Raw genomic sequence first — 15,271 nt, forward strand, 5'->3', positions numbered from 1 at the left:
AGGAGATACAGTGGCGTATCTATAATGTGTGCAGGGTGTGCGGGGCACACGGGCCCCCGGGTCCAGGGGGGCCCCGCACCACACACACTGCACCCATATTTTTTTTAATCTTACCTGTCCGAGGTCCCCCGTCGGGTGTCACTGCTGCTCATAACACCGGAAAAATGGCCACCGTGGCTGCGGCGGCTATTTTGCAGCGTTCTGCGCATGCGCAGTAGACTCCGGGCACACTCTAGTGCCCAGAGTCTACTAATGCTCCGGTGGCTGGCCAGCCGCGTCAGTCGAGGAGTGCACACGGGCCCCCTCCTCTCTTAAAACGCCCCTGAGGAGATAAATGGATTATCAGTGGTTCCCAAACTTTTTTGAATCACAGTGCCCTAGTGCATCAGCATTGTTTTCACGGCACCCCTAAGCCAAAAGTTTGTTATTGATAAATTCAGAAAAAAATTTAATGAAGTAGTAAAGTGAAGTAAATTGTGCTCCCCTGTCATCCTTAGGTTTGGTTATATAGTGGTGGACAGGTTTGTGCTTCTGTTTGTGCACATATTTATATTACATTGACTATAAAGAATTTGATTTGGTGCTGGACCACCAACCTGAGGCATCCCTGCAAGTGTCCCGAGGCACCCCAGGGTACAGCGCGCACAGTTTGGGAACCACTGGATTATGGTACAGAGACAAATACAGTGGCACTCCGCTGAACTGTACATTCACACCAAGAGAAGTAGCCTCCAGGTCACTTAGTCCAAAAACAGAAACATCTTTATTGAGGTGCTAAAAACAGGTCCGCAAGTCTGACTATAACCTCTAGGCTACTGTCTGATGAGCAGACCCATTTCTGGAACCTCAATAAAGATATTTCTAAGTTTATCTCAACTCTTCCCCTTGCTTTTTGTGAGCGTGGCTCTATGTTTTTGTATATGGCTGATCAAGACTTGGGAGCTATTGATACAAGCATACACCAGAGCCTGGAGACTAGTCACAGCTGAGATAGGCTGTATACTGCTAGTACTCTCGGCAAGAAAGTCAGTGAATTTTCAGAAAAGACTTTGGATCTGATGTGTCCTTTCAGGGCCGTAGCTAGGGTAGTGCGGCCGGTGCCATCGCACAGGGCACCACAGGTCAGGGGGCGCTGTTTGGGCCTGTCAAATTTCTGTTTATTATCATTCTTGCTTGTAGCTTCCTCTTATTTCATCCCCAGCATCTCCTGGTCTCTCCTATCTCTTCCCTGGCTGTTCCCCATGAAGCCATGGCCCTTTTTTGGGTGCATTATGTCCCTTTGAAAAATTAGGGGGGCGCCAATGCTCTTTCTGGCACAGGGCACCAAAAAGTCTAGTTACGGCTCTGTGTCCTTTCATTACAAGGTAGTATAAAACTAAAAGGAGACTATAACACTTCTAAATATCTTTTTTAGCTCACTATCCTTTCACATGTTTCCAGAATGAGAAGCTCTGAGTTCATGTTTCTGGAAACCATAAACTCTAATAATGTGAACACAATAACAAAACTAAATTATCAACAGCAAACTCTAAAAAGTAGGAGAGAATTTCTAAATGGTAATAATGTGCATTAGCGGTGTCTGCTCTCTTTTTGTAATAATGAATATATCCAGAAGATTTTCCAACAATTATGAAAACTTACCAAATATTCTCTGATGTGTAAAGACGCTCCACCAGTGCAGGGTCCCAGCCTCGGAGCTGATGAGAATAGCTGCCTCTTTCTGAGCTGCGCGATGCTGCAGAAAATAGACTTTGTCCACTGGCGGGTGACACCTGTCACAGAGTAAAGGCAGACTATATTATTTTACAATTGGAACAGTTTTGTGAGTTTGCTAAGTCATCGGCCAATCACCGCCCAGAAACATCAATGTCTTGGTAAGTGTGGAGAGTTCAATCAGTTTGCAGCAGCAATCTCCATCAGTAAGCTTATGTGTGATCCTGCACATGGGCAGTTGCCAATTTCTTTCTTTGGCAACTGCTCAGTATGGTGATATCCGCAAGGGGCATCCTTATCTGCAGATACATCCTACTCAAATTCAGGCCCTTTCTATTCAATTTACTTTTAATCTCAAAATGCCTATTTTACATTACTCTAATTATTCTAATTTGAATGAAATCCTTATTGTAAAGTTTTAATCTGTGTATATGGTGTAACTGACAAGCTGAAAACTAAATGAGTAAAACAATTACTGTGTCTTATGTCTGGCTACATTTATACATAAAACTACATTAAGATAGAATAACATGCGTGACACAAGGTGACATTGCGGCAGATCATTCATAATCTTATATATGCATAGTTACAAGTTAATTAGAGAAACACTACTCAGTGGTAAGAGAGAGATTATAATTGAACCTTTTATACAGGACACTATAAATTAATTAGCAGCTAATTAGTGGGACACATTGCTAAATACAGTTTTATGAAGGATGCATTTATTTTATTGCTCTACAGAAAAATCAAGAACCTCAATGAAACTTCTGAAAGCTGATTTATAAACTACATGAATATTCCTTTATGCTAATGTATTTATAAACTCCTGGAATTAATAAACCTCAGAATTAAAAAGGAGTTCTGATGTCATCAACTCAGTATTCACTAAGAAAATGTGTGTCATGCAATCCCTTCTAAGCTAAGTGCTTTAACAATGGAACACAGAATTCCAAGGTGACTTCTAATCTAATATATATACAGTATACGCACATTGAAGTTATAAGGCACAAGTTTCCATAACAGTTGCTGAAGTGATGCTGTCACTAGTTTGTGAAGATATTATTTGCAAGAGATTATGCACACATTACTATCATGAAAGATATATCAATAAACCCAACACAGCCAACATTGTGTTTGCAATTTGCACCATGCAACTAAATAGTGATGGGAGTCGGGAGTGGAGGTATAAGGGTGCTGCACCTTGGGTCAAAGGAAGACTTTTATTCAGTACATACCGACACTGTGATGTGGTGACATACTGTATATTATAAAGCATTATAAAGGATACATCATCCTCTCTGTGCCTGTTTCAGTTTATAACTGTTTGTACAGTAATGCCTATGGATTTTCTATATTATAGCATCGTGGATCCCACTGGCAGGGCCATAACAGGGCTTAAATACAGCTGTGCCAGCCCCACCCCCTTAGCACCCAACGTTATTATGTCACGTGGAGGGGGCAGCAGCATCAGTAAGTGCAGTGTTGACTTAGCTGAGCATTCTGAGGACACTTCTGAGTGCCTGTCTGGAGAGTCTAAATGACCCCCTGCATCACTGTAGCAGTGATCCTGACTGTCAGGATGTGGCCTGGGATCGGTCGCTATTCACCTCTGCACCGGCGTCCTTGGGCTTAGGTGTTCAGTCGCTGGCAGTGGAGAGATGACTGAGTATTCTTCCCGGGGTCTGCTAGGGCTTCCGTGCATGCATCCTGGTTTCCGTGGTAGCGGTAATGGGCACAGCCATGTTGGTCCATATCACCTGACTATTCACTCCCAATGGTAGTCCTACGGTCTTGCCTGATCAACTTAATTTCCTCATTTACTTGAAGTTTTCAGTGTTCCAGTGACTGAGTACTTTTACTTCACTCCAGGCTCCCTGTTGTTTTCAACTTCTAGTGAATTCCAGTGATTCTCTCTCCAGTGTGCAGTTCACCTTTTCTTGCTGAATCCCTGTGTTTAATGTATTTGCTCTGAATTCAGGTGTGCTGTCCAGCTCTCTCCCTGTGTTACATGTTTCAGCTGTTAAGCTGATTACCAGTATTCTGAGTTACCCTTTTCATGCTGATTTTCTTGTGTTACATGTCCAGTTCTTTCCCTGTGTTTCTCAGAGTAAGTCAGCGTCTGGCTCTCTAGCAATTCTTAGTACATGCCTGTGTCCACATTACTCTATGTTTCTCAGTGCAACTCAGTGTCTGGATCTCTAGCAATTCTCAGTACACTCCTGTGTCCACATCTCTGTGTTTCATTACAGCAAGTCAGTCTCAGGATCTCCTGTGTTTCCCAGAGCAAGCCTGCATCTGGTTCATTTCCAGCATTTCCAGTGTTTCCCAGTGCCATCCCATTTCTACTAAATCTCAGTTTTGTCTTATTGCTAGTAATCTCCAGTGTTACAACAGCTTTTAGTAACTCCCAGTGTAGTTACATTTTCCAATAATTCTCAGTGTTATTTTCTAGTGTTATATTCCTGTCTTCTGCCACTCCCAGGTACCTGTCCAGAATGCTGAGACCTGCCCACTTGGTGCGGTGAAACCCAAAGGAGGGGTAATTGGTGAAGACCATCAAGTGGGTTAGACTCTGCGCCTCTGGGCAGGTCTAGCTAAACCTGGGTTTGGCCGCAATAAGAAGACATTTTCACTGTAACCCCTGTCAGTTACTGCTCTACCACCTTAACCCCCCGGTTCTTGGCCTCTACAGAGGTGTCCCTAATGCCCGGTTGTGACACTGGCTGCAGAGTGCCATTCCAGGCTAGCCAGAAGCAAGGGCTGTGGTGTACATAGCATCACTAGCGTTCCCACTAGGCTTTTTAAGCGGGGTGCTGTGTCCTGTACGATTTCAATAGGCTAAAATGCTCACGGCCCTTATGGAGGTGCCCCGATGCCCAACTGATCACAGCCTGATGCCGACAGGCCCACGGCGCACTGTCTCTCCCTGTTTCCGCCCCCCCCTCAGACAGTTCGCAGTGTCCACGGGGTGTTAAAGTTGGGGGGGAGCAGTCAACAGAGGCTGAATAGATTCACAGTGGAGGGAGAGCTTGGTGGCAGACCAGCATCTCTGTGAGTACTGGGCCTGCTCCACAGGAAGGTAAGGTGGGACTGCAGCAAGTCCATGCCCCTCCCCAAGAGGCCCAATTTTGGCAAGCGCTAATGTGCCCTGCTTCTTGATTGACTCCCTGCCTGATCAAGAAACTAGAATGATCACTAAAAACTACCAAACATTAATATCACACCAAAGAGACTGATAACAGCGGCAATGGTTAGGCAACTCACTTAAGTTAGCTGGAGCATACAGTGATGAGTTGTGGTTGGGAATTGAGTCAGTACTCAGTGATCCTGTAGCGATGTTTGAGTGAACAAACAGAGACATAGTCACTGAAGGGCAGAAGGAGATTAGGGTGTTGAGCACTGGTGACATGGAGTGTGCTAGGGAAGAACAAGAGGCATGAGGGCCCTGTTCATATGATCTAACATACTAAGCAGTGACGGAACTCACGGAGGCAATGGAAGCATTGTCCTCCGGCCTCCAGCTATCAGAGGAGCGCAGAGGAGCAGGTTCGTAGACAGGTATGTTCAAGGGGCACAGTTGTACCGGTGCCCGAGTTTCCAAGCCCGGGAGGGAGGAGCCAGATTGGCATAGCAGGGGGGCTTGGTCAGCACAAGGGGAAATGAATCGCATCACGGCCCCCACCTTCTGCGGGGTTTTCTCTTGTTAAATCCCGGGGGGAGGGGGTCGTCAGGAGGCTTGCCAGCCTTTCTGGGGGGCCGGGAGCTGCACCCGATTTTCGGGAGGGTCCGGCCGAATCGGTAGGGTAGGCAAGTATGGAGTATAATTTTCTAGAATGCAATAGAGAAATGATAGCTAGAATCTGATTGGTTATTATGGGAAACACCACCACTTTTAATTTTTAGACGTTTTAGTAAATCTTGGAGGTTTGTAAGTTCAACCCTCACCTGAGATTGCAGCTTTGGCTCCTCTGACAATAACGACTCACTGGCCTTAAGATTTCAGCTCTTCCGCCATTGTTTAGTCTGCTGAGTTTGCTGGAGTCTCTGCGGAACCAAAATAAAAATGTCAGTCTCAACTGATAATACAATGAATCATAGGTGAGTCCAAACTGCTGCATATTCATTAGTGAGACAATGTATTTTTATTACCTTAGATAAAGATACATCCTTTGAGTCTCTGTGTTCCACACAATTATCTCGCCATCAAAACTTGCCGTCACTAAGAGTCCCAGAGAAGGACAGTAATCTGCAGCAAGGATGTCCTCTCTGTGCAGGTGGCCTCCTTTCCATGACTCATCCGCAGAAACATAAGTGTTCTGGGCAGTTTAGGAGGCAGAGTTAGCAATTTATCTAAATAATTAATGCAATGTAAAACTAATCCATCACATCCACATAAACGCATTTTGTGTCCCGAATGTATGCTGAAAAACAGCTGTATTTCTAAGTCATATTTTCACCCAACGATAGTATAGAGATGTGGCTTGAAGGTGTAAGTAGTAAATGCAAGAGTCCCATTATCCTATATATACACAATATAACATAATGAAGTTTCATTTTCACAAAAGAGAATATTGTATTGACAGTGTCAGTAATAAATGTTAAAGTCACATTTCCATATAAAATACTGCTTTGCAAATCAAATTGAAATGAACTGTTCTGTTATTTTCTGCAATAATCAGCAAATATTAAAGACAAGTTGTATCTAACCTATCCACTTAAAGATTTCAGTTAATATTTATTAAATCAGTTAGAAAAGTTGGCGCTCAAACATCTACCTCACTTCATGCACTCACAAAACTACAATCATTAAAGCTTTAAAGCAAAGTTCCTTTCTGTCTCCATTAGTACCTAGGTAGATCTGCAAACTACTTTTATAACAGTAACATACAGAATTATAAAGAGAGGATTGTAGGTCAGTACCCTCATCGGTGCTATCCTGGTCAACTGAGCAAAGTTGGGAGGTATTGCTGAGTCTTTCTCCCCCTTATCATTAACATACGTTGTCAAGAGTCACCCTTCTTTTAACACTACTAGGATGTCTACTGAATCTGTCTCCTTCTTCCAGTGTCGGACTGTGGCATAAAGGGCCCACCAGGGAATGCAGCAGTAAGGGCCCAAGCTTAAGGGGTGTGGCCAGCCACCAGAGAGGTCCATAACAGATGGACTTGGGTAACTAACCATTACAGAGGACATGCAAAGGACAGGGCCCCTTTATAAAAGAGGGGACCACCCACTTTGATTGGCAGGAGGGCTAATCTTGGTGTACTTTCCAAAGAAACAAATCAAGCACCCAAGTTCATCCATGATCCAGCTCCACCCCTAGAGGAGTGAGTGAGGCCTATCGGGGATTTCCCCTGTGGGCCATTCTGACCCTGCCTTACTCTCATTTACATACCGTGTCATGTTCCATCTTCCACTAATGGAATGTGTTCCGAATCCATCTCCTCTTCTCAATTACCTACAGTGCCCATTCTTTTACTAGGGGCCATTTGCGAAAAGAGATGCAAATACAGTAATATGGGAATTTTGAACAATGATTCATGGGGTTGGACTGGTAAATGTGACAAATATAATGTCTAGCAGTATAATTGAGAATTATATGAAGTTTTACAGCCTGTAAGGGAACATTCTGTTTTCACATTCCTCAGCTTTATGACTTGAAAACTACCACAGATGCTTGATTTTCAACAAAAGCAATGCAACAACAGGCATCAGCGATTTTAGGGGCATGAAAAACTGATATTCAGTTTGAGCCAGATATAAAGTTGCAGAGGACAAAATCTAATAAATGAGTAAAAAAAAACATATTAGAAGAGGTGGCAGTAAGCTGCATCCCGCATGCTCTGCAAATAATTTCTCTTTCTGTAATATTTAACAGTAAAACATTATACCAAAGCTACACAGGTTATAGAGAAGCGATTGTTTGCCATTGCACATGCCTATAAGCTGCACTGCGTGAGTGCAGCGATCGCACTGCGATTACGGGTGCACAGAGGAATCCATCGCAAAGTAAGTAACAGGCTGTCAGCACTTGGGGGTGTTAGTGAGGAGTGGTCAGAAAAAAGCAGGCACGTCTGACCCTCTGAATGCCGTTACATGCAGGACCTGCTCAAGGAGGAGCCCTGTGCAGAGATGGACCGTGGTGCCCCCTACCCGAAAAGGGTGTGTGGCCTAGTTTCCATAGGCCCCACCCCATAAATGATACTAATTGGGGGCGTGCCCGTATGGCACGCCTTCTCTTTAATGTCACACTGGGGGCAAGTCCGGCACTACGTCAGTAGCTGGGCTGCCCCAGCCCTCTCCCTGCACTGAATGGATGCCGCATGCAGGCACGCGACAGCCATTCCTCTACTCCAGCTACGGCGGTGGGAGCGCCCAACCTCCTGGCCACCGGCGGGACACTTCAGTCCGCAGGTGGAACAGCGGGCAGTGCCTGAAAAACGGGACTGTCCCTCTGAGAGTCGGGATGGTTGGTAGAGGTACGCCATCTATAGGGTGGAGCCCCTGTTTAACCGCACTGGTCGAACATGCCTCGAGCTGGCCCTGATTAAATGGGCATGCAAAAATTAGCCCTTACGATCTCCTATGCAGCTGTGTGTGCCAGGGGAGCTGCCAAATCTGCGGCAGTTCAGACCTGCTGCAAGGGCAATATGGCCGCTCGATGTTACCGATATTTACGCAGATAAGCAACGTTGCACACATGTGAAAAGGCAGCAGAGGGCGTCTTTCTGCTGGCTGTGCTTTATGCTTAGCTGAGTTCCGTGCTAAATCGCAGCTGTGATTGCATTAGTATCCATCTCTGAATCAGGCCCTTAGGCCTTACCTTATCCTCACTGCCTGACACCTACTTGCCCTTCATACACCATTTTGGGAGTAATTGGGTGATGATCACATCAACTTACAGTTAACTACACTCTTCCTATTGCATTGCATAATCAGTACACAGGTGAGTGTAAGATACTGTAGCTGCATTTTTTAAATATGATTTTTGTATTTACTATAAAATCTGTTTCTCCGATTGATCTGGCGAAAAAGCTAGAATTAAAATTCCCTGATTGAGATTGTTGAGATGAAATATAACTTTGGGTTGACAAGGGCTTCATGTAAAGAACAGCTCTAACCATGTGGAATATGAGATAAGGAGGTTACAAGACAAGCTGTCATCTCCAACTCCCTCGTCTATGCTGTTGAAATGGCTAACAGAAAGGTAACTTTTAAATAAGTAATGTCAGCTCAAATTTCTAAAGAAGCCAGAGTGGATACGATTTCAAAGCAGTGAATACGAGATTAAGGTTCCACTTGGCCACAGGTGGTACATAAGGTAGTCAGATGTTTAAAAACACATTGAAAAAAGGAATGCATTTCTGGGATATCTGTCTGCTTGCAATGACAAAATATAGATAAAACAGAAAATCTGAGTGTTAACAGAAACAAACCTCACATACAGGCTGTACTGTAAAAAAGACAGAAGGTTTGTCAACCGAAAAGAAGAACTGGGAACACCATTCATTGTACACCATACAAGATGTGCCTTCCACACACAATGTTCATCTAGAAGAAGTTGGTTTGCAAGCCTAGGTTACTGTCTGAATGACCTGTTCTGACTACCCTTTTGCTTACAAGATCAAGGACCTTGCCCTGAAATTTAGACGGGTCATGTGCTGATGGAGGAAGGGGCTTGAGTTAGCCAGCCACCACATCAACACTAGATTGTAGTTCCAAGGGACCATCATGATATCTTCCTCACATTTTGTGGTTTAGCCAAGAGGCCATCATGTTGAGCTCCAGCTGTCCCATTATATTATTTGATTAATACTTCTGGGTGAAAAGACCATTCTCCATGGTGGATGGTCTGCTGACTGAGGTAGTTTTTGCTATCCAAATGTCCACGTCTGGAATGCAGACTGTCAAAATGTTTGGAACATTAAAATTCTGCTCAATGCATGATCTTTGATGTTTCTTGCATGGCCAACTGACTCCTGGTTTCCCCTTGGTGATTGATTTAAGCCATTGCTGTCATATTGTCTGATTGAAATTTTACTGGAGTGTCCCTCAAGAATGCCTGGACATAGATAGGATGTGACATTTCTTCTATAGACCAGAGGCCCTGGAGTTGAAGGAATAAGATAACTGCTGACCACAACCATCTAAGATTTTATCCGTGGCCACCACAGTCCAATCTCATATCTCAAGGGTTGCTCCATACGTCATGTAGCGCCCCCTGCTAGTTGCACTGTGCCGTGGTGTAATGAGTTGCATCGTAACGTCCAGAGATGCTGGAAAAGCCGGAGAGTGTAATACAACTTTCTGTAGACCAGATGTCGCATTTCCCAAACTGCACTGTGCATGCATAAAAAAAGACAATGCAATGTCTGTAGTACCGCCCGCTGATTGGCTGACTGAACCTGTCATTCAGTACATTATAGTTGTCATGGATCGAGAGCTGTAATGGAGTGTGTAATAGAGGATTAAATCATTTGGTGTGTGAGTCCTGAGTACACTTTTAAAAAACAATTTATAAATGTGTTCTGCCATCATTGTTACAGTATATTATGCTAGATATACATATCAACATGATAACACCTCATTTTAGGAAAGTCAGTGCTGGTCCGTGTGACTTGTGCTGTGCACTTGGTACTGCAGTGATGTGCGGCACTCACACAGTGATGCCATGCTGTAATCACTGAACTACAAGTCTCAGCCCAGAAATAGGTATCATTGGATTACAAACTGACTGTGCATTTTATGCAGCACACTTGTGACAATATCGGCACTGCCGTGCCGCTAGGAGTTTGTACAACATGTTGCTAATCGGTACACATCAGTAAGTGCCGGTAACTGCCTCACTGTAGAAAGTGGTGCACTGCGCTCACACAGTGATGGCATGCTTTAGAAATTAGTAGTGGGGTCTGTATGAAATTATCACTGAACCACAAATCTCAGCCCAGAAAGAGGTGTCTTTGGATTACAAACTGACTGTGTGTCTTCTGTAGTCCACTTTTATGGCAATGTCACTAGGAGCTTGATGCTAATCGTTACATATCAGTAAGTGTTGGTCACTGCAGCACTGTAGACAGTGATGTGCGGCATACACACAGTGATTGCATGCCTTAGAAATGAGCAGTGGGGTTTGAAGGGCACTGTATGAAATCATCACTGAGCTACAAGTCACAGCCCAGAAAGAGGTATCTTTGAATTACAAACTGATTGTGCATTTGATGCAGCACACTTGTGGCAATGTCAGCACTGCTGTGCCGCTAGGAGTTTGTACATCATGTTGCTAATCGGTACACATCTGTAAGTCCCAGTCACTACAGCACTGTAGAAAGTGGTGTGCTCAAGCCCCTTTCTGGGCTTGAGGTTCAGTGATGGTTTTAAACACCGCTGCTAGACGCCATTCTAAGGCATGCCATCACTGTGTGAATGCCGTACATCACTGTCTACAGTGCTGCAGTGACCGGCACTTAATTATGTATAGCGATTAGTGTCAAGTTCCTAGCGGCACGGTAGTGCCAACATTGCCATAAATGTGCTGCAGAAAATGCAGTCAGTCTGTAATTTAAAGACACCACTTTCTGAGACTTTTAGTTCAGTGATTTAATTGAGCGCCCTTCAAACCCCATTGCTAATTTTTAAGGCATGCCATCACTGTGTGAATGCCGCACACCACTGTCTACAGTGCTGCAGTGACCGGCACATAGCTATGTGTACCGATAAGCGTCAAGCTCCTAGCAGCACGGTAGTGCCGACAATGCTGCAAGTGTGCTGCAGAAAATGCACAGTCAGTTTGTAATCTAAAGACACCATTTTCTGGGCTGAGACTTGTAGTTCAGTGATGATTTCATTGAGTACACTTCAAACCCCACTGTTCATTTCTCAGGTATGCCATCACTGTGTGAGCACTGCACAACGCAATGCAGTTACAGTAGTTATGTGTACCTAGCATCAGGTTCTACTTGCTCCTAGCAGCACAGAAGTGCCAACATTGCTGCAAGTGTGCTGCAAAAGACACACAGTCAGTTTGTAATCCAAAGACACCTCTTTCTGGGCTGAGATTTGTGGTTCAGTGATTATTGCCATCACTGTCTTCAGTGCCGCAGTGATTGGCAGTTAGGTATGTGTACCAATTAGCATCAAGCTCCTAGCGGCACAGTAGTGCCGACATTGCCACAAGTGTGCTGCAGAAAACACACAGTCAATTTGTAATCTAAAGACACCATTTTCTGGGCTGAGACTTGTAGTTCAGTGATGATTTCATTGAGCACCCTTCAAACCCCACGTCATCACTGTGTGAGCGCTGCATACCACTGTCTACAGTGCTGCAGTGACTAGCACTTAGTTATGTGTACCGATCAGCGACATGTTGTACTAACTCCTAGCAGCACAGCAGTGCTGACATAGCTGCAAGTGTGCTACAGAACATGCACAGTCAGTCCGTAATCCAAAGACGCCTCTTTCTGTGCAGAGATTTGTGGTTCAATGATGGTTACATACAGCGCTGCTAAAACCCCAGTACTAATTTCTAAGGCATGCCATCACTGTGTGAGTGCCACACATCACTGCCGAAATTGCCGTAATCGCACAGGCAGTCTTTCATAAAATAGCCCGCTGTGCAGAATTACTACAGTACTCTATACTGTATTAAATACACTGTTTACACTGTGCATTACTGTATGTGATTGGCCCCCTGTCAGGGCTTACTGTACTATTGTATTCTGTAGTGCCATATCCATCAATTGCTGTTTTATTCACCACTGTAGTTTAAATCAGTGGAGCACTGTCCACCCAGCGGTGAAGCTGTGTATTGCATGCCATGGATATTGGCAAGTCTCACCGCAGCTTACCATGCCTTACCACGCTATTCTCATGCCGCGACTTAGAAGCCTGTATGGCGTGACTTGAGCAACAACATAAGAGCACACATCTGTACATACATACACACATACAGGGGCAGCACTACTGGTGGTGCAGCCGGTGCACTGCACTGGAGCCCACCGCAATATAGGGGTCCACACTGTCTGTATGGCAAGTGCAGTGCAGCTGCTTGCCAAGCAGTCATCAAGGCTGTGACTGACCCGGCCGGCAGCTACTTGAAGGAGACCGGAGCACAGTGCAGGCTGGTTCAGCACTGCAGTGTACTACTGGGTAATAAATCCCAGTAGTCTCTGCAGTGGGGTCAGAGGAGCATGTGCTGAGCTCTGATTGGAGGAGCCCATCACATGCTCCTCTGACCCAGCAGCAGCTCAGCCTCATGGGTGTGACTCATTGTGAGGCTGTGACTGCTGCTTTGCCGGCTGCCTGTGGATACTGCTGGTGAGTACACTGTGTGGGCACTATATGTGGCATAATGTGTGGGGACTACAATGTAGCATAATGTGTGGGCAGTACAGGTGGCATATAATGTGTGGGCACTAAAGGTGGAATAATGTGTGGGGACTACAGTGTAGCATAATGTATGGGCACTAGAGGTGGCATAATGTGTGGGCACTACAGGTGGCATAATGTGTGGGGACTACAGTGTAGCATGCGTGGGCACTAGAGGTGGCATAATATGTGGGCACTACAGGTGCTCACTGCCTGTCACCTCTCCCTGTCACCCACTGCTTCTTCCTGTAACCTATGGCCTGTCACCTTTCCCTATCACCCTCTCCCTGTTACCCACTGCCTCACCCACTGCCTGTAATCTCTCCCTGTCACCTTCTCCTTGTCACCTTCTTGTCTCTCTTTGTCTACCTCCTGCCTCTCCCTGTCACCCTCTACCTCTCTCTGTCACCCACTGCACTTTGAACTTGGAGTAGTGCGGAGGAGGGGGGCCCAAAGAAAATTGCACCTGGGCCCACCACTCACAAGTTCCGCCACTGCACACACATACATTCATACACTTACACACACATTAATTATCCTTACCAAGCAGAAGTAATTTGGCAGCAACTCCTTGTCTGGAGGGGCGGAGCTTCATATTTGATTGTCCGGCTGGGACTCTGAAGTTAGGAGGAGAGGACCCAAGGAAAGGGAAGGAGTGGTCACCACACTGCCTGCATGGTCCATGCCACTGAATGCAGATATCTGACAGACAGGAAGGTACGTCTAATAAGCCTCCAAACCTCCCCCCACCCCCGACATTGTACTGCACTGCACTGCATTCTCTGCAGTCAGTGACATGGAACATGCAGGCAGTGTGGTGTCACCCCTTCCCTCTCATATAAGTCCTCTCCTCCTGCAGTGCTCTGAGTCCCAGTCTGTTACAGAGAGCCGGTTCCCTCTTGACTGTTGCGTCTTATTCAACTGAATACACGGCATAATGGTAGGGCCAGCCCCCTGGGGGAGATATACATGCCCCAGGTTTATTACTTATTTTTTGGTACACAGATACAGTAATTAGCGACCTTGATTGTGAAACCACTTGTGAGAGGCTGATTAAAGAAGAGTTTCTCTAGTCTGTCTCTCACTGCCTGCGGATCAGGTTGATGCCCGCCCCCAAAAAAGTGAGACCATTGCTTGTGATTGCAAATGCTGTGCTATTGTAATTGCTGTTTTTGGTGAGTTGGTTACTACTGTAGGTCCTTCCACCTTGATAGGGGAAATTGTATTTTATTAAGAGCCGGACAGGCTAGGATTTATTTTTATGTTTTGTTTATTATGTGCTCTGAAATAAAACTAGATGCAGATACTAGTACCAAGGCCCTGGTGTGCTACTAAATGGCTGCTGCATGCAAGGTGTTGCTGTTTACCCAAGGAGATGGTACTCTCAACCCGGTCTTGCAACACAATACAAATTTTATATATATATATATATATATATATATATATATATATATATATAAAATTATTTATATATATATATATATATATATACATACCATATGCTGAAAAACAGCCGAACACCACACACACACACACACATACATACATACAGCGGGTAAGATAAGTATTAACACATCAACATTTTTGCTCAGTAAATATATTTGTAATTGGGCTATTGTAATAACATTTCACCAAATGTCAGCAACAACCCATGCATTCCACACATGCAAAGAAATCAAACCATAGATGTCCATAAATAAAGTTTTGTGTAATAATGTGAAATGACAAAAGGAAAAAGTATTGAACACAATTACTGAAATGTATTTTTAATACTTCGTACAAAAGCCTTTGTTGGTAATGACAGCATCAAGACGCCTCCTGTATGGAGAAACTAGTCGCATGCATTGCTCAGGTGTTATTTTGGACCATTCTTCCACACAAACAGTCTTTAAATCTTGAAGGTTCCGTAGGCCTCTTCTATGAACTCTGATCTTTAGTTCTTTCCATAGATTTTCAATTGGATTCAAGTCAGGTGATTGGCTGGGCCATTATAACAGCTTTATTTTCTTTCTCTGAAACCAATTGAGTGTCCTTGGCTGTGTGTTTGGGGTCATTGTCTTGCTGAAATGTCCACTCTTGTTTCATCTTCATTATCCTGGTAGATGGCTGCAGATATGTATCAAGAATGTCTCAGTACAGTTTTACATTCATCCTCTCTTCAATTTTATGAAGTATGCCAGTACCGTATGCTGAA

At 44.6% G+C, this 15,271-nt stretch overlaps 1 protein-coding gene across 1 annotated transcript in view; it reads right to left on the minus strand.

Moving 5' to 3' along the window:
* Nucleotides 1-15,271, minus strand: part of LOC148511885 (cilia- and flagella-associated protein 337-like) — a 150,148-nt gene that overhangs the window by 58,783 nt on the left and 76,094 nt on the right. Inside the window, 3 exon segments of the mRNA XM_088482663.1 lie at nt 1,642-1,772; nt 5,659-5,757; nt 5,863-6,029. Of these exon segments, the coding sequence (XP_088338789.1) occupies nt 1,642-1,772; nt 5,659-5,757; nt 5,863-6,029 (397 nt within the window).

This window comes from Taudactylus pleione, unplaced genomic scaffold, assembly GCF_031769625.1.
Source record: "Taudactylus pleione unplaced genomic scaffold, aTauple2 ptg000290l, whole genome shotgun sequence".
In the NCBI taxonomy this organism is placed as follows: domain Eukaryota; kingdom Metazoa; phylum Chordata; class Amphibia; order Anura; family Myobatrachidae; genus Taudactylus; species Taudactylus pleione.